The sequence below is a fragment of the Protopterus annectens genome, chromosome 3.part1 (genome assembly GCF_019279795.1).
Source record: "Protopterus annectens isolate FY-2018-M chromosome 3.part1, PAN1.0, whole genome shotgun sequence".
Lineage (NCBI taxonomy): Eukaryota > Metazoa > Chordata > Ceratodontiformes > Protopteridae > Protopterus > Protopterus annectens.
This window is the reverse complement of record NC_056732.1, coordinates 1882767863-1882787908: the sequence shown is the minus strand read 5'-3', so window position 1 is coordinate 1882787908 and position 20046 is coordinate 1882767863. Positions and strand designations below refer to the sequence as shown.

The following is a 20046-nucleotide window of genomic DNA, read 5'->3' as shown; positions in this document are numbered from 1 at the left end:
CATTTTTTCTTTTTCTGGTTCTCTTTTTACCACTTTATTCAAAACGATGTGCAATAACAATACTAACTTATTATACAAGTATATATATTTTTGTAGATATTTTTAGGGTTCTTATACACAGACCTGAAGAAGTCTAGAAGGACGAAAGTGATCTTTGTTAACAATAGGTTATGAAAATAGAATATGATTTTACAATGGATTTTTTACATGCAAAGTGTGTATGTATATATTATATATACTTTTTGATTGCCAAATGGTCTAAGCTTTATATATTTCCAGCCATGTAGTATATTGCCTTGGATAAAATTACAGACTTAATAATCTGGTTAAATAAGCGGTACCACATTATTATTAATTTTATTTAAAGTACACAAGGGTTATATTATTATTATGATAGCTATTAAATAGTGCAGCCCCAGCTCGAATGTCACACTGATGGGAGAAGGGATGTGAATTTAACATGTATACTAATAACACTTTGTTTTACAGCACAATAAACCACTCTCTTACCTGATAAAAAGTATATATATATATATATATATATATATATATATATATAGAAGGCTTGTGAGGAAATTATTACAATGGATTGCTTGTCTGTATACTTAAAGGACTTTTGACTGGAAACAGACTGCCTACCCTGCTTGGATTACTTTTTAATATTTAGTAATTCTGTACAATATTTCGGTTTCAAATTATATATATATTTTTTTACTTAGGATGAGTTTCATTTCACTACTTCTACTACCATTATCTGATCTGATTAATATACAGTGATTAACTAGATTATGTATGGATTGAAAATCTTCCACACAGAGAAGTTTCTTACACTGTTTTTAAGTTTGTAAATACAAGCACCCTTGACCTCATAGTGAATATGCTAGTTAAAAACTCCAACATACTGGACCTCATACTCCAAAACAAGGAAGAATCCTGCAACTCCCCCCCATGCCTCATCTTCTGTTATAAGGTCCAGCCATAAAACTGTCACCTTTAAAATCAAAATGTACTCTAACCATAGTAGCTCCCTCTTTTTCAGCAAATTTGGTGAACTGACATACACACACAGTGCACTACGTTGAGTTGCTATTAAAAACCTTTTGTTTTTGGTTTAAATTCTTCTCTACATAATCATTCATGCATCAAATCTTGATCCACATATGGTTGTTCCAGAGCTCTAAAACTACAAATGTAGGGGGGCAGCTTTCCAAGTTTATTTCCTTATCATGAAAATTGTTACATTCTTTTGATTTTTTTTTTTTTTTTATCAAATGGAAAAAAAAACTTTTTGGGTACCAGTCAATCATGCCAAAGCTGTAAGAAGAAAGAAGACAAGTTCATTTATGGACCAAAAATATTCTTGTATTTTGCAGCAGTTTCTATTATTAATTTCAGTCATACATAAAACTCCCAGTAAGCTTTCTTCTCATTTTCTGAAGCTGAATTGCTAACCCTTAAAAGTTTCCAAAATATTTATGCATTTCATCTTGTTTCAGTTCTTTCATAGCTCATTCCACTCTCTGGGTGAAGTTTTCTTTATGGTTACATTTACCTGCTATAAATGTTGCTATTGCAAGTTTGTCAAGTTGATATAGCATTCATGTATCACTGGAAAACATTTAAAAAACCTGCAGTTGTATTTCAATTATTAATTAAATGAGGTATACAGTTTTAAATCATCTATAAAAAATAGGTCAGATGTGTGAACGCATTGTCTTTCTGAAGTTAAAATGTATGCACCCCATTCATAAGTCAAGACATAACTGCAGTACATTAAATTAATTTTGCTTCAGTCTACAGATACTGATGTCCAATACAAGCATTCATGTAAGCTTTCTAAATGTACCTAAAACTGCTTCCTTTTGTAGTTCATATTGGATTACCCATACTGGGGTACTGGTATTATAAGTATATACACTGGAAAAGTCTTTCAGCTCAGTTACTCCTGTTACAACTGGAACTACCCAGATGTCCTTATTTCATAATGCTCTAGGTTCTGCCTGCATGTCATGATATTTTATAACTTGGTTTCTTTAAATACTTAAAGTCATTGGGTATAGCTATTTCAATAACTGATGCTGATTTTTTCTCTCTCTTCAGCTGCAATACTTGTCTTTCTTCCTGACTTCCTTAACTAGTGGGTAATGGCTGATCCTATGTAACAATTACTTTTTCATCTTCCATAATTCTTTGTGGCTGAGATCACTGGTTCTCTTACCTATCTGTATGTTGTAATGTTGCTACAGTGTCCAGCATAACAATCTGTGTCTTTGGCCTACCACCTGCAAGAGATGTGCAGTTCTGGTTCTGTACTGTTGGGTTTTTCAGTTGCTTACATCCCTTACATTATCGGCAGACTTTGTGAACCATCTCATGTTAGGTCCTGTATCTTGATCTGCCATTGACCTCTGATGTTTTGGTTTAAATTCACATTACCTTAGCCATTTGTGCATCACATCTTGATCAAGCTATGGTTGCTTCAGCACATCTTCATACTTTTCTCTATAATTATAGGTCTTTCTATATTCTTTTCTTGTCTTCTGGCCAGAATTGGTGCATCCTTCATTTTGTTTTTTAGCATTTTCTGTTTTTGCCCAATTGTCATACCTCCTTCCCCCCAAATGTTTGAGATAACCTCAGCAGTGATGTCACCTTAGAGATGTTTCCTTCAGTCTTTACAACCTTCATTACATTTGGATCTGATATCAGCAAATGAGTGCAGTCTAACAGCTGCTGACTTATATAGTAAATTTCACGGAGGTTTGTGTCTCCTTAACACTAAGGGATACACAACCCCTTCAAGCATTTCTATGTATCATTTGAAAGGTATGAAACAGTTTTCTTGCCTTTCTACCAAACTGCTCCAACCCTTTAAGGAGTTACTGATCACAAAGCTATTAGTTATAACAGAGAGGGCAAGATAATTTAGAGCTTGATATTTTTTCCTAGATGTCAAAGCAACTTTCAGTATTAGTTTCAGTCTTCAAAAATATTTCTTAGTAAACTTTGTTCTTATTGGTTCATGCCATATCACCACCTCTTCATATATTCCAATATATTTCTATAGCACTATCATTCAATTTTTTCATATCATATTCTTCCCCAGGTCTATAAAGGATTTAGCTAATGATACAACCACACTTTCTGTTATCTGTCAGATGAGCTATACAGCTTTACATCACAGACAGTTAATTTGACAAGTTTGTTTTGTTGAAATTGAGCTACTCTCAGCTTAATGGATAAAGTACAGTGCAAAACAACAAAAACTAATAAAGAATGATCTTGAAAACTCCCTTCTGTATGATAACACATAGCAGAAATTTGCCCTTTTTAATGGACCAAATGTCTAGTGGTTTGCTATATGTCTGCAGTAAATGCAACAAATTAACGGTGGTAAATCTTACACATCTGTTAATATTCTATAATCCAAGACTGTGTGATACTGTTAAATGTTTTATTTTTTAAATCTAGCCATGCCATACTAAGATTCCAGTGCTTTTCACACCTCTCCATTGTGGCTTTTTCAGTAAAAGATACTCCTTGGTTCAATATAAATCTCTTTTTTTCTGTTATGAAGATATTTACTTGCAGCACTGAGGGGTGGCAATGGGCACCTGCTGTGGTAATTTGTATGCCAACCTAGTGATGAGTAGATGTGAGGAGATGTCTTGTCTTGGGAGCTGAACAGTACTGTAGGAATATCAGAGTTTATTAATGTTGGTTACGACGTGTTTATGTTATGGGCAGGTACAGCAGATGATCTATTTGCCTTTGTTTCATACCTAGAGAGTACAACAACTTTTTTGAAATTCTCCAAAACGAAAAAACAACACAGGCTCTGATTTGGCTAGAATAACTCCAAAAAAGTTTAATGTGAAGCGCTTTTCATCTCCCACCTTTGGAAGACTTCATCAGACAAAAGAAAAAAACTTCGTACACAATTTTAAAAGGAAAAAGGCGCCAAAACAAAGCACAGTAATTGGATTCAGCCACCATTCAATTAACTAATTAAATACTAAGTTAAATAATTAAAAGTGCTCTGCATCAAAAAACTTTTTCTTGTGTTAAAAAAGCTCATGTCAGAAAAACAAAATAATTCATTTAAAACTTCTGTTTAAAACTTTCATTTTAGAAAAAACAAAATGCAAAACTGTACTCTAACATAAAGAACAAAAATACTGAATGAAAAGCATAAATGTAGGAAAACATAATTTTAAATATATGCTTGGAGTATAAAAGAAGAAAAGAACATAATAAGTATAAAATGAGTACAAATATAACAACAGACTACTGCTCACAACACCAAGAGGTGACAGTGTCTGAAGCAAAAATGTCAGTAACTATGGACAGGGTGTCAAATACCTAAAAGTACAAATACATACAGTAAACTGTGTTCTAAGACCTTAGAAGATCTGTGTTCTAATTTAAAAACAAATTTTTAGTACTAGACTATAAAAATGTGCAAAGGAACTCAAGACAAAAAAACAGGAATAAACTACAACAGTTGCTAACTTTTGCTAACATTAAATAAAATACTGTATGTGTCACCTCAACTTCAAAATACAAGTCAAAGATGTGACCTCGTTTAAACCAGGGGGGGGGTGGTGTAGGAATTCAGCCTAAGCTGCCAAACAAGTTCACGTTTCTCTAACAGTAACTGATGTGGTCCACCTTTTTCATCAACCACTACCTGATCTATCACTTTAAACAAAAAAGCATGGGTAGGATTCACATTACAGTGTCTCGCTAGGGCATTGGTACGACTCTTCTTCCTTATATGGTATGTGTGTTTGTAAATCCTTTCTTTTAATTTCGTGTCAGTTTTGCCGATATAAAAAGCCGGACATGACTGACAGGGAGCCAGGTAAACCACTGATTTAGAACTACAACTGTACCGGCCTCTGGCTTTAAACATGTGTTGATTCATTGTGAAACTAGACCCTATAGAAATGAATTTACAATAATTACATGCCTCACATTTGTATGTGCCCTCTGTTCTAGTGGGTTTCATAATCATACTTTCCATGATACTTTTTAGAGGTCACATCTTTGACTTGTATTTTGAAGTTGAGAAGTCTATTGAGGTGACACATACAGTATTTTATTTAATGTTAGCAAAAGGTAGCAACTGTTGTAGTTTATTCCTGTTTTTTGTCTTGAGTTCCTTTGCACATTTTTATAGTCTAGTACTAAAAATGTGTTTTTAAATTTTTCAACATTTTTAGAACACAGATCCTCTAAGGTCTTAGAACATAGTTTACTGTACATATTTGTACTTTTAGGTGTTTGACACCCTGTCCATAGTTACTGACATTTTTGCTTCAGACACTGTCACCTCTTGGTGTTGTGAGCAGTAGTCTGTTGTTATATTTGTACTCATTTTATATTTATTATTATTATGTTCTTTTTTTTCTTCTTTTACACTCCAAGCTTATATTTATAACTATGTTTTCCTACATTTATGCTTTTCATTCAGTATTTCTGTTCTTTATGTTAGAATACAGTTTTGCATTTTGTTTTTTTCTAAAATTAAAGTTTTAAACATAAGTTTTAAATGAATGATTTTATTTTGCTGACATGAGCTTTTTTAACACAAGAAATTGTTTTTTTCCTGTTCACCTACAGTACCTGTGTCCTTCCTTTTCTCAGCGGTTAGTATTAGACGATCCCACATGATCATTATTTCTTCACTTCGGTAACCGTGGTTCATATTTTTAGTCTCTTTCGGCTACCTTGTATGATGTAATGTTTACACAGGCTCTTGTATTAGAACCTTGTCACACTGGGTCTTTCTGACTACCATAAACGTGTCTTAATCTGCAACTGTTTCTAGTTCATACTGTAAGACCAACATGTGTCTGCATTGCCTATTTTAATATAGAATTTGTGAACAATCACACAATAGTCCACTACCTTGAGCTACTGACACTGACTTTTCATCTTTTGGTTTAAATTCACCTCAACTGAGCCAACTGCATGTCAACTGCTGATTGGATTGCAGTTATTCCAGTTTTTTGTACTTTCCATGAGAATTGTGGGATTTCCATTTTTTTAACCATAGGCTCTGTATTCTTTTTTCATCCCTACTTTTTTGCTGCCTCATCTTTGGTTTGATTTCCTTGCCAGCTTCCATCCTAAAGGCACCTGCAAACCTGACAAAAGTTGTCATCTTAGGCTTGGTTTTCACCATGATGTAGAACTTTCACTCTTTGAATCTGATGATTTCAGTAAATACGTATGTAGCTTCACAATTGCTGACCTATGTGTCAAGTCAATTTCAGGGAGGCCCATACCTTCTTCAGACTGAAGCATGTACACTCATGACAAACACTGTTTCTTGTACATCATCTGATGGTCATAAATTAGTTTTCTTCTTTTTCTTTCAAGCTTATCCAACTCTTTTTATTGCATTGTGTGGATATACTGATGCTTTACCATAGAATTTTTCCGTGTAAAACTCTTGTTACACATGGTGCACTTATATGGTTTTTGCCCAGTGTGGATATATTGATGGTTTAACATAGCACTTTTCCATGAAAAACTCTTTTCACACATGGTGCATTTATGTGGTTTCTCTCCATTGTGAATATATTCATGGTTTATCATAGCACTTTTCCTTGTAAAACTCTTATCACACATGGTGCATTTATAGGGTTTCTCCCCGGTGTGGACATATTGATGTTTTGCCATAGCACTTCTCTGTGTGTATGTCTTGTCACAATAAGTGCACTTATAGGGTTTCTGCCCACTGTGGATATACTGGTGGTTTACCAAAGCAATTTTCTGTGAAAAACTTTTGACACATATGGGGCATTTATAAGGTTTCTCCCCAGTGTGGGAATACTGATGTTTTACCATTGAGCACTTCTGTGTAAAACTCTTGTCACACATGGGGCATTTATAGGGTTTCTGCCCTGTGTGTGTAGTCTGGTGATTTATCATGTGAATCTTCCTTCTAAAGCTCTTGTCACACTTTGGACATTTATAAGGCCTCTGCTCACTGTGGATATACTGATGTTTTGCCAAAGCACTTTTCACTATAAACCTCTTGTCACATGTGGGACATTTATATGGCTTCTGCCCACTGTGGACCCTCTCATGGTAAACCACAGTGATTTTACATCTAAAACTCTTTTCACACACAGTGCATTTGTATGGTTTATTCTCTGTGTGAATCCACTGATGGCGTTCCATGTTACTTTTCTGTCTAAAACTCTTGTCACACATGGCACATTTATAGGGTTTCTGCCCCGTGTGAATCCTCTGATGACATAGCATTGTATTTTTCATTATAAAACTCTTGTCACACATGGTGCATTTATATGGCTTCTGCCCAGTGTGCCTATACTGATGGTTTATCATAGCACTTTTCTGTGTAAAACTCTTGTCACAGGTGGTGCACTGATAGGGTTTCCGCCAAGTGTGGATGCTCTGGTGACATAACATAGTGCTTTTGTGTCTAAAACTCTTGTTACAGGTTGTGCATTTATAAGGTTTCTGCCCTGAGTGAATAATCTTATGTATTGCTAAATTTTTTCTAGCTGTAAAACCCTTGCCACATGTGTCACATTTAAACGGCTTCTCCCTGCTGAATACTTTCTTCTGTGTTGCTACGGTATTGTGTTTTTTCCCAATATGACATAATTTATCAGTGAAGTTATTTAGTAATGTTAAACTGTTGCTCTGATTAAGCAAGGTGCAACCCCTTTCTTCTACTTGAGTTTTTACATGCAGCTCTAATTCACTTTTCTTAATAACCCCCTGATTACATTCCACAAAGTTCACACGGCTTGTTTCAGTCTGCAGTGGGTCTTCTGTTGTAACTGACATGTTATCCACATAAGTTCTGCCATGTTCTGCATCATGCTGCTGCCGATGTGATGAGTTTAATCTTGGGGTCATAGTATGACCTCTAGTCCTGTTGACTTAAAAAGAAAAGTGTGTCAGAATGCAACCAATACAGATTTGTTTTCTTATCTAGTGCTTACAATGAATACTGTATGTAATTTTGTTGTCACTAAACTTTTTTTTAAATATCTCATTACAATAAAAAATAAATAGATACTGTTGCAAAGAATTTCATGTCAGCAAATTCGAAAATAAAATGCACCATCATCTCATTCTGATAGTTCCTTCTAACTATATTTAAATAATGCTAACTGGCCTGGTGTTTATTTTATTTTGTGTAAGTTTTACCAATAATATGTTTGAAGTACTGATCATTCCAGTATTCCCTACAAAATACACACGTTCTTATTTTCTTACAGTTAGAGAAAACAGTACTAGCTTAAATTTCAAAAGTAATACTGTTTACTTCCACTGTTTTCTAACATGATGGCTTTAAACATTTAAAACCTTTTCATAAACTAGCAATAAAATATTCTCATGGCAAAATAATCTCTCACTCCATGTGACATATTTGAAACCAGGAGGCATTAAATAACTCTCCCCATCAACGTTCCCTCAGGAAATATCATCAAATATAACTCTCCCTACTATCACTAGGGAACAGGTCCTTAATGTTCTCTCTAAGACAAAGACCACTGCATCAATGGGCTCAGACAATATCCCAGCATGCCTTCTAAATAGCATGAAACATGACCTATCAGAGCCTCTGGAATTACAATTTAACTGTAGCCTCCAAGCATGCTTCGTGCCTCATGAATGGAGAACAGCAACAGTCATCCCTCTGCACAAAACTGGGCCATCTACAGACCCTGGAAACTACAGACCCAGAAGTCTCACTAGTCTTATATGTAAAGCCATGGAAAGAAGTATCATGGAGATGATCAATAGAGATACAGTAAACCTCCAGACACTGGGCCTAACCCAGTTTGGTTTCGTCGAGGGCATTTCATGCCTACTCATCCCGGTGAACTTCTTTGAGAAGGTCACCAAAGCAATGGATGAGGGCAAAATTGTTCACACTCCCTACCTTTACCTGGCCAAGGCATTGTTGACAAACTCAAGGCTAGGTACAAACCCATATGTAACCCAATGAATAGCCAACTGGCTCACAGACAAGAACCAGGAAGTTATAACTGGGGAGTCCGCCTCTACAAAGAGGCCAATCACAAGTGGAGTCTTTCAGGGCATAGTCCTTGGACTGCTCCTTTTTGGCATTTACTTCATAGACGTCAAGGCCAATGTTGGTGGTCTCTGGCTGACTAAATTTGCAGATGATTGCAAATTAGGAGCTATCACGGAATCTTACATTGACACCAATGTTCCCCAGGAGGGGCTTGCACAGACAAACAATTGATATCAGAGCCATGGACAAACTAAATGCCAGAAATGCATAAAACAGTATCCTTTGGGAAGTCATCCATCCCTGGTAACTACCATATTGACAACACACCCCTTAGAGTTGACCCTGTAGCCAGGGACTTAGGCACACACATAGATAGTAGTCTAGCCTTTGACCATCACGTGTCTGCAGTGGTGAGGAAATCATTCTATGTTGCACAACTTATAAACAAAGGTATGGCATCTAAGTCCAAGGAAGTCATTGTTCCACTGTATTTGGTATTCATCAGACCTATCATTGAGTACAGTGCCCCCTTTGGTATGTACCTAACCAGGCATATCCAACAACTGGAATGTCCACAGAGGTTCCTCAATAAAAGAATACAGGGCATAAGTAAAATATCCTATGCAGACTGCTTCAAGGCCCTATCCCTGTATTCTGTCTCCTACAGGCTTTTGAGGGGAGATTTATGCCTGAAATACAGGGCACTGTCAGACCCCACTCTGCTGGATCTCTTGCATATGTCACAAAACAAACAGCACCAGAATTACCCATTCTACATACTTAAACCTTGCCTGTGAAATACACAGGACCTGCTGGAGAGATAGGTATGTATCCTAGAGTCTATCCCATCTATGGAACAGGCTTCCCCATCCATGTGAAACAAAATTCCTCCCTAACCCAACTCAAGTGCAACTTGGACAACTGGACGGGAAACCAGAAATTCATCCCTGGTTTGGTGCCTATGTTTCTTATAGACACAGGCCACCTGTAAATGTTTAATCTCCCAGGTCCCTGCTTGTAAATGGTTCATCTCTCAGATCCATGCTTACACCTACCAAGAGTATCAAAATTTGTCAGAGATTAGGGATGCATTGCTAGGGTTAAAAAGGCCACTGTGGTCATTAGTCTAGCAAATGCCTATGAACCTATGAACCATTGGGTATGACCTCCGAGAAATATATGCAAAGAGGAGTAGCCCAAGGACCAAACCCTGCGGTACACCATTAGTGACAGGTCTTTTGAAGGACTTGGATTCATTCACCCTAATTTCCTGAACTGTATTTGTGAGACAGTTTGCCATCCAACATGTTCTATAGGGATTTACATTAAGATGGATGAGTTTATTAATTACACCTCAGTGGGGGATGGTGTTGAATTAATTTGCAAGATTTAGATATGTGGTGTGTACAGATTTTTCATCATTCAGTGCTTCAGGAACCTTTATGAGGATTGTGATGCCCCAGCACTGGCCCAGTAATTAAGCAGCCTCAATCCTCACCACTGGCAACAGTGCAAGTTACCTTAAGGGCACACAGAGATCACAGTCATTCCGGGGCTGCTTTCTTCCTCTTTCTCCAGATCCCCTGTAAGACTCCCCACTGGCACAGCTATGGGGTTGAGACCTCAGCTGAGTGGCCAAACCAAGACCTCCAGTACCCTCTCTGTCCAACCAGTGCTTTGTCCCTGCCCAAGTAGCCGACACACATACTCTGAGATTTAATTTATATATATATATATATATATATACATATATATATATATGTACACACACACACACACACACACACACACACACACAAGCTCCCTCACATGAGTGCACACATACGCACACACTCCTGGGAAAGGCTGGCTCCCTTCTGCCCAAACTATAAGGTAGTACCAGCTACCAACAGCCACTCTTTATCAGCTACTTTAAGGCCCTTAACAAAGGGTGTCCAATCCTACTGTGTAATGTTACTATTAATACAGATGGTAGTCTGACTAAGAGCAAGGCTATTTAGGAGTGGCCTGTACAGTGTCACCAAATAGATATGCAAGTACTCTAAGAGCTTAAATATCTCTAAACAGACCAGCCACAATTGAAAGATTTAAATGTGTTTAATAATAAAAGAACAAGACAATACTAAATAAGTAATCAGTTACATCAGAGTTCAAAATCACAGGAAATATTTAAAACAACATTGCATGACAGTCTCAAATAAATAAAGAAAACATCTAAGTTATACTTTATTATATTTGTATCTGAATCTAAAAGAGTTACTACGTCCTAGAAACAAACTTACAGCAAGGCAAGTGAAGATGTGATGACAGTGGATGTTTCCAGGTCAACGACAAAATACAAAATGCCCTGTTTCTCTCTCCCTCTCAGAGAGTTCTTAATAGCAAATATTACTGCTGGGTTAGTCTGGATGACATCACTTTTTGTCAATTGACTTTAGTTCCGAAGCTAAATCCCATAGTGAGAAACTACCCGCATTTAACATCTCTTTGTGAAAATGCATAGCCTTCATATATTTGCAACTGCTAGAGGACATAAAACAATAAAACGCTTGCACAATAACACAGAGAGCCCCCTAGTGTAGACATCATGTCTCCTGTTGACTAAAACTGAAAAATAACTTTTATTGCACAATTATAAAACAATTCAATTTAATTTCAACTATTTTCCTGAAGTTTTTCAAGTTATCCCTCTAGATTCTAGTTTCCACTGTTAAAACATATACATTTACACAATTAGAATAGTTTATATACATTTCTGTTCTAAGCCAGCAGGGCATGCTGTGGTTACATTTTAGCTCAGTACAAAGGATACAGTTCTAACACAGTTGTAGCACAAGCATCTTACATGAAGCATGGTGGCATTTAAAAATGACACATAACCACTAAAAATCCCAGACAGCTGGGCTGGCAGTATCTCCTTCTGTTACACTTCTATATAAATCATGTTAATATTCACAAATGACATGGAATTATTTACAAAACTCCAGCTAGCTGGGCTGGCAGTAGTTCCCTGTGTCACAAAGATGTTGACTGGATTAAGTAGGCAAGATCTGCTATTGACAAATGTGAATTGGTTTGAGTAAAGAGTTTGTAGGCTGCCTCTCTCCTTATTTATTTCATAATGATTCTTTCCATAACATTACAGATGAGACTGGTCAGGCTTCTAGGTCTGTAGTTGCCTGGGTCAGGCATGCGAAAAAACAAAGTCATAAAGTGACCTCATTCCCATAGCTACATAGAACAAGAAGGAATGTGAAAAAAACAAAGTCATAAAATGACCTCATTCCCATAGTTACATAGATGAATAGGAGAAAATACAGCATGAAGAATATTAACCCTTTACTATATTAGTTTTAGTATACCAAGTCAGCAGTCAACTCACTTATAGTCAAGGTACACATCTGTACATTGAAACAAAACATAAGCATTGACCGGATGGCCAGGAATGCTCCAAGTCTGCCTGCTAGTTCCTGTAGTTAACCGAAAACCTAAAGGAATCTGAAAAACAAGTTACCTGCCAGGTCTCAGGGTCATGGAGCTTGTGCATAAACAAGAAGGAATGTGAAAAAAACAATTCATAAAGTGACCTCATTCCCATACTTACACAGAAGAATATGGGAAAATACAGTATAAAGAATATTAACCCTTTACTATATCAGTTTTACTATACCAAGTCAGCAGTCAACTCCATTTGTATCACATTTTTCACACTCACACACACACACCCACACACATGGAAGACTGACCCAGATTTACTAACTATGCCCCCTTCTGCCCAGACTATAAAGTAGTTACACAGCCAGCAGACACTCCAAAGCCAGCTACTCTAAGGCTCTTGCAAGGGTACCCAGTTATACTGATTGAAAGTAATATTAATAGAAATGGTAGTGTTTTGCCCAAAGCAGTAAGGCTTTCAGTAGTGGACACAGAGTCATCAAACAGATATGAGTAATCTCAAAGGTTAATACATTATCTAAGGGACCAGCCACAATGAAAAGTTTAAGTATATCTAATAATAAATAAGAAAAGAACATGAAAATACTAATTATATCTTTACAGAAAACACCAGAGTTTCAATCACAGGAAATATTAAAATAACACAGATAAATAGAGTCACAGATATACAGGAAAAACAGTACTAATCTCACTACATTTTCCTGACTGACCTAAAGAAGTTTTACTCCCTGGTTCACTTAATAGAGCAAGGCAAGATGAGGTAGGTGAGGGGTCCTTCCTTGTCAGGTTACAAAAACAGACTGCAATGAGACTTCAGTCTCAGCTAGTATTAAAAAAATATTTTAGTGATGGATTACAGGATTACATCACATACAACTGATCACCTGACTTCTGGTTCCCATGCTACCCTCATTGCTAGAAACATCCAGGATTTAGCACATATATGTCAATAAAACACACACACAAAGTTTTGCTCAGATCTGTTGCAGCTTCTGTAAGTCATAAACCAATTTTAAACTTCTACCCTTCCAGAGTAGTAATAAGTTCATCCCAAAGACACAGAAAGCTTCCTAGTACAGACTTTTTGTCTCTTGCTGCATTGAGAACTGTATGACACAATCTTCATGGCTTAAGCCAGGTAATTTGATTTCAGAATATTTTTCAAAGTTAGCTGCAGCTGCACTGTAATTAACCCCTTCTCCTCTAGTACCCTTTTTTTAGAATATATACATTCAACAATTGCAATAACACGTACATTTCTTCTTCTCTCTAGCAGAACACATTGTTGACAAATTTTTAACCCAAGCAACTTTACAAATACATTTTCAACACAAGCATCTGTACAAATTAGTTTGATATTCAAATGACATACAATTCTTTACAAAGTTCTGGCTAGCTGTGCTGGCATATGTTACACATCCACCACCCTACTTCTCCTGGCATAGCTGGCAATACCTCACACTATCACACAGTCCTCTGCTCATCTTGTACAAACCTTGATTGGGCATCGATAATTGAAGGGCCTCTGTAGGGGCTTGATCAGTTCTGATTCAGGCTGACCAGTAGGCATTCTTGTGTTATCAGGTTCCATACAAGTGGTGTTCTTGGCCTTGGGTAGTGTGAGGTTTGGTGGTGGAGTGTGTGAATTCTGCTACGTGATGTCAGAGTGTGGGTGGTAAAGGTTAAGTTAAATTTATACGCTAGTAGATTTGCTTTGTCAGGATTAGAGTACATGATATCCTTTATTATTAGCTCTGTATAGTTTGAGCATTATTTCTGAAGTTTATAACATAGTTAAAAGAAGATTTTGTGATTTTTTTTACCTGGGTGGCTATTTTTACCTCTTATTTTGCTTTGGTAAATTTGATCAAGAATAAGAGTTCCTTTTAAGAGCAATTTTGGTATTTGGAGGGTTATATTTATTTTTACAAGCAATACGATTTTACTTTTATTGTAGAGCTTGTTTATATGTGCGTTCCACCATAGAACTTTATTTTTAAATCTGGCTTTGTATTTATTTTGGAGGTGGACAATGCTTCTGCTTAGCTGTTTCCATGTACATAGAATTTGTCAGTGGAAGGATTTCACATTTGTAGAGGGACAATCAGGATGGAAGGAAATGTTGAGTTTTGCTAGACTGTCATTTAGTTTTGTAAACTGGCTTTAGCATAATACCAAGCAACAACAGGACCAGTAAAATCCAATATTTTTATTCGATACACTCTAGCGCCTCGGCCACAGTAAGCCTTCAAGGAGTAACACAAAACACACCTCATACATTTTTATAATCCCATCAATCAACATATCAATAAAACAATTTATCAATCAACCAATAAAATGCTGATATTCAGTTTACATCACACTTCTCCAACAGCAATCTGTATTAAGACCTTTAGGTAACAAAGTACCATATTTCAAAATAAAAACAGTTTCTTTTTTTAAAAGCAATTTCACAACAATATTTATATCAGATTCATAAGCAGCCACTTGTTGCAAAATAGTAGCTTGTAATGTATAATACTGTCCATCATGATGTTCACAAAAATGTTTGGCTAAAGGGCTCTCTACTTTATAATTTCTGATGTCTCTCATATGTTCTAGTAACCTCACTTTGAACATCCTTTTAGTTTGACCAATATAATATTTGTTGCATCCACATTTTATTGCATAAATTACCCTGTTTGTCCTACAATTAAATATTCCATCAGGGACAAAACTTTTATCATTTATATTAGTAAATGCTCTATAAATATATTTACAACAGTTACAGCTTCTACATGGAAATGTGCCTAATTCAGAAATTGACCGTGATAATTTAACTTCTGGTCTACTGAATTTTGTATGCACTATCATATCTCTAATGCTCCTACCTCTTTTGTACGAGAACACTAATTTTTTAGACAATAATTGATTCAACTCACTATAATTTTGTAAAAACTGCCAAAAATATAAAATACTTTTTTTAATATTATAACTACACACATTGTACGTTGATACTAAGAACACCTTACTATCAGAATCTGCCATTCTATTCTTCCCAAAATAACCATTACTCATACTTTTATAGTTTATTCGTTCACTATTTTGCTCATTATATCTAATTCCAATTCTCCGTTTCACATCAGCATCAAGCAGTTTAGTATCATAATTTCTTCTGACAAACATATCTATTGTACTATGTATTTCCTTCAAAAATATTTCATTATCATTACACAAACGGGAAATTCTAAGAAACTCTCCATATGGTAAAGCTTGAATTGTCTGTCTAGGATGATAGCTAGTTGCTTTAACAAAATCATGTGGTGTACCAAATTTTCTATGTACACTAGTGACCACTGGTTTACCATTAACCCCTTGTAGTTGAATATCCAAGAAGTTAACCGTATTACCATATGATACTCCATCAAAGGAAATATTGAACCTATTTTGCTGAATACTAGTTACAAAACTGTGCATTTCATCCAAACCATCTTCACACAAAAAAATCAAATCATCAATGTACCTATAGTACAGTTTAACATATTTTTTTACAAATAAATTATTATAGATGCATTCTTTTTCAACTAACTCCGTAAAGATATTAGCATACATAGGTGCAAACGGGGCTCCCATAGCTGTACCTTGTAACTGATGAAAAATCACATTAACAAAATAAAAATAATTATTCTCCAAACAAAATTGAACCAAGTCAAGTATAAAATGTGTGAATGGTTGGTCACCCATGCTAGCAAACAATGCCTCTAACCCGTATTTGTGTTGAATACTCGTATATAAACTCTTTACATCTAATGTTAACCAATACATATTCCTTTTCCATATTATATTATTAATTTTACTTAAAAAATCAAAGGAATCTCTTATATATGAGGGAAGACTAACTACTTCTTTCAATAATACCCCATGCAATATTACTCCAAGGTTATGTAAAAAATAGTGTCTAGCTGACACTATAGGTCTACCACATGGTTTCCTAAAATTTTTATGAATTTTGGGTAGACAATAAAAAAATGCTGGACCAGTACCAGATAATGTCAGCTTTTTTTGAACATCACATTCCGTCCAGTAACCCAAACGTAAACCTTTATGAATTAAAGACAAATATTGTTCTTTAGCTTGTGTGACCACCTTCTCATCAACAATGGAATACACAGACTTATCCATCAACAATTGCAAGCACATGTTTAAATAATCAGTGTAGTACATAATAACTATTTTACTCCCTTTATCCGATGGCTTAATAACCAAATCATTTTGTTTGGAAAATTGCATTAATTCGAACCATTCAAGATTGGTGAGATTATATTCAACTTGTCTTTTATCAAAATTCTTGATCAAACATTCAATGTCAAAATCAACCATCGCATGAAATTTTTTTATACCATCATGTTGAAAAGGGGGTATAAAATTACTTTCAATATTTACACCTGAAGAATCTATCAGATAATACGCATTCAAGTCACTGGCACAAGAAACAAAAGATTCTGATGATTCATTAATAGAATCCTCTAAATTTATATTGTTATAGCTGTCGTTATTATTATGACTAATATCATGACAGTTGAAGAAATACCATAAGTGTAACTTCCTGATAAATTTAAATAACTCTATTTTACACATATACAATTTTGGCAAAACAGTGGGCACAAATTTCAGACCACAATTTATAATAGAAATAATACTGTCAGAAATATAGCACCCAGATAAATTTACAACCATATTAGTTAATGACTGTCTTTCAATACCATTTAGTCCATTTGTACTCTCTACCTTGTCGAAACGCCTCTCCTCTCTGGTAATCTTGTTCTCCGAATCCTCTTTTACGCTGTTGATTATAGTCGCTTTCTGCACGAAAGTGTTCAGGAAAAAAGCGCTGGTTACCAGGCGAGGGTAAATCAGGAAACTCAACCGGATCCATGGCATGAAACTGTCTATCTGTATTTAAATTTGGCGTGTCAGCGCTATAGTGGCTGACTCTCCTCGTTCTGTCTCTGTTAGTTGCGTTGAAATTACGCACAATAGAACATGAGTGTTGATTGGCTTTAAACAGGTAGACACTTCCTTTTTCAAAATCACGTAAGTCTCTTTCTATTTTACACATCTTTTGTTCAATAATTTTCTTTTTTAAAATATTCACCTTATCTTGAATATCTCTAAAACAAGATTCGAATCTGACTCTATCCAACACAGTCGCTAAGTTATTACAAGCCACACTGATGTCTTTCTTCAAATTTAATAGTTTGAAATTATCTCTTTCGATTAAAATTTTTAGCCATTCTCTACAGCACTGATGGGCAGCACATTCCCATTTATTTCTAAAAGTTTTGTCAGTAGGACATGAACCATTAAAGGGTTAATTGTCCAGATCCAAGTATCTCTGTAAACTATGGCAGTTATAAAAAACTGCTGTTTCTTTATTCAAAAGATTAAGTAGCTTGGAAATAATTGTTTTTACCTCCGTTGGGAAATCCATGGAGCGTTTAATGGTTCATGTCCTACTGACAAAACTTTTAGAAATAAATGGGAATGTGCTGCCCATCAGTGCTCTAGAGAATGGCTAAAAATTTTAATCGAAAGAGATAATTTCAAACTATTAAATTTGAAGAAAGACATCAGTGTGGCTTGTAATAACTTAGCGACTGTGTTGGATAAAGTCAGATTCAAATCTTGTTTTAGAGATATTCAAGACAAGGTGAATATCTTAGAAAAGAAAATTATTGAACAAAAAATGCATAAAATAGAAAGAGACTTACGTGATTTTGAAAAAGGAAGTGTCTATCTGTTTAAAGCCAATCAACGCTCACGTTCTATTGTGCGTAATTCCAACGCGACTAACAGAGACAGAACGAGGAGAGTCAGCCACTATAGCGCTGACACGCCGAATTTAAACACAGATAGACAGTTTCATGCCATGGATTCGGTTGAGTTTCCTGACTTACCCTCGCCTGGTAACCAGCGCTTTTTTCCTGAACACTTTCATGCAGAAGGCGACTATAATCAACAGCGCAAAAGGGGATTCGGAGAACAAGATTACCAGAGAGGAGGGGCGTTGCGACAAGGGAGAGAGTACTAAATGGTATTGAAAAACAGTCATTAACTAATATGGTTGTAAATTTATCTGGGTGCTATATTTCTGACAGTATTATTTCTATTCTAAATTGTGGTCTGAAATTTGTGCCCACTGTTTTGCCAAAATTGTATATGTGTAAAATAGAGTTATTTAAATTTATCAGGAAGTTACACTTATGGTATTTTTTCAGCTGTCATGATATTGGTCACAATAATAACGACAGCTATAACAATATAAATTTAGAGGATTCTATTAATGAATCATCAGAATCTTTTGTCTCTTGTGCTAGTGACTTGAATGCGTATTACCCGATAGATTCTTCAGGTGTAAATATTGAAAGTAATTTTATACCCCCTTTCCAACATGATGGTATAAAAAAATTTCATGCGATGGTTGATTTTGACATTGAATGTTTGATTAAGAATTTTGATAAAAGACAAGTTGAATATAATCTTACCAAACTTGAATGGTTGGAATTAGTGCAATTTTCCAAACAAAATGATTTGGTTATTAAGCCATCTGACAAAGGGAGTAAAATAGTTATTATGTATTACACTGATTATTTAAACATGTGTTTGCAATTGTTGATGGATAAGTCTGTGTATTCCATTGTTGATGAGAAGGTGGTCACACAAGCTAAAGAACAATATTTGTCTTTAATTCATAAAGGTTTACTTTTGGGTTACTGGACTGAATGTGATGTTCAAAAAAAGCTGACACTATCTGGTACTGGTCCAGCATTTTTTTATTGTCTACCCAAAATTCATAAAAATTTTAGGAAACCACCTGGTAGACCTATAGTGTCAGCTAGACACTATTTCTTACATAACCTTGGAGTAATATTGCATGGGGTATTATTGAAAGTAGTAGTTAGTCTTCCCTCATATATAAGAGATTCCTTTGATTTTTTAAGTAAAATTAATAACATAAAATGGAAAAGGAATATGTATTGGTTAACATTAGATGTAAAGAGATTATATACGAGTATTCAACACAAATATGGGTTAGAGGCATTGTTTGCTAGCATGGGTGACCAACCATTTACACATTATATACTTGACTTGGTTCAATTTTGTTTGGAGAATAATTATTTTTATTTTGACAATATGATTTTTCATCAGTTACAAGGTACAGCTATGGGTGCCCCGTTTGCACCTATGTATGCTAATATCTTTATGGGGTGAGTTGAAAAAGAATGCATCTATAGTAATTCATTTGTAAAAAAATATGTTAAACTGTACTATAGGTATATTGATGATTTGATTTTTTTGTGTGAAGATGGTTTGGATGAAATACACAGTTTTGTAACTAGTATTCAGCAAAATAGGTTCAATATTTCCTTTGATGGAGTATCATATGGTAATACGGTTAACTTCTTGGATATTCAACTACAAGGGGTGAATGGTAAACCAGTGGTCACTAGTGTGCATAGAAAATTTGGTACACCACATGATTTTGTTAAAGCAACTAGCTATCATCCTAGACAGACAAT

The 20046-nt window shown here is 35.4% G+C and overlaps 1 protein-coding gene across 1 annotated transcript in view; it reads right to left on the bottom strand.

Moving 5' to 3' along the window:
* Positions 1-5578: 5578 nt before the first annotated feature.
* Positions 5579-20046, bottom strand: part of LOC122798803 (zinc finger protein 84-like) — a 318054-nt gene continuing 303586 nt past the window's right edge. The window contains exon 4 of the mRNA XM_044067926.1: positions 5579-7925. Within this exon, the coding sequence (XP_043923861.1) occupies positions 6403-7925 (1523 nt within the window). The 3' untranslated portion in view covers positions 5579-6402. The remainder of the gene's footprint in view (positions 7926-20046) is intronic.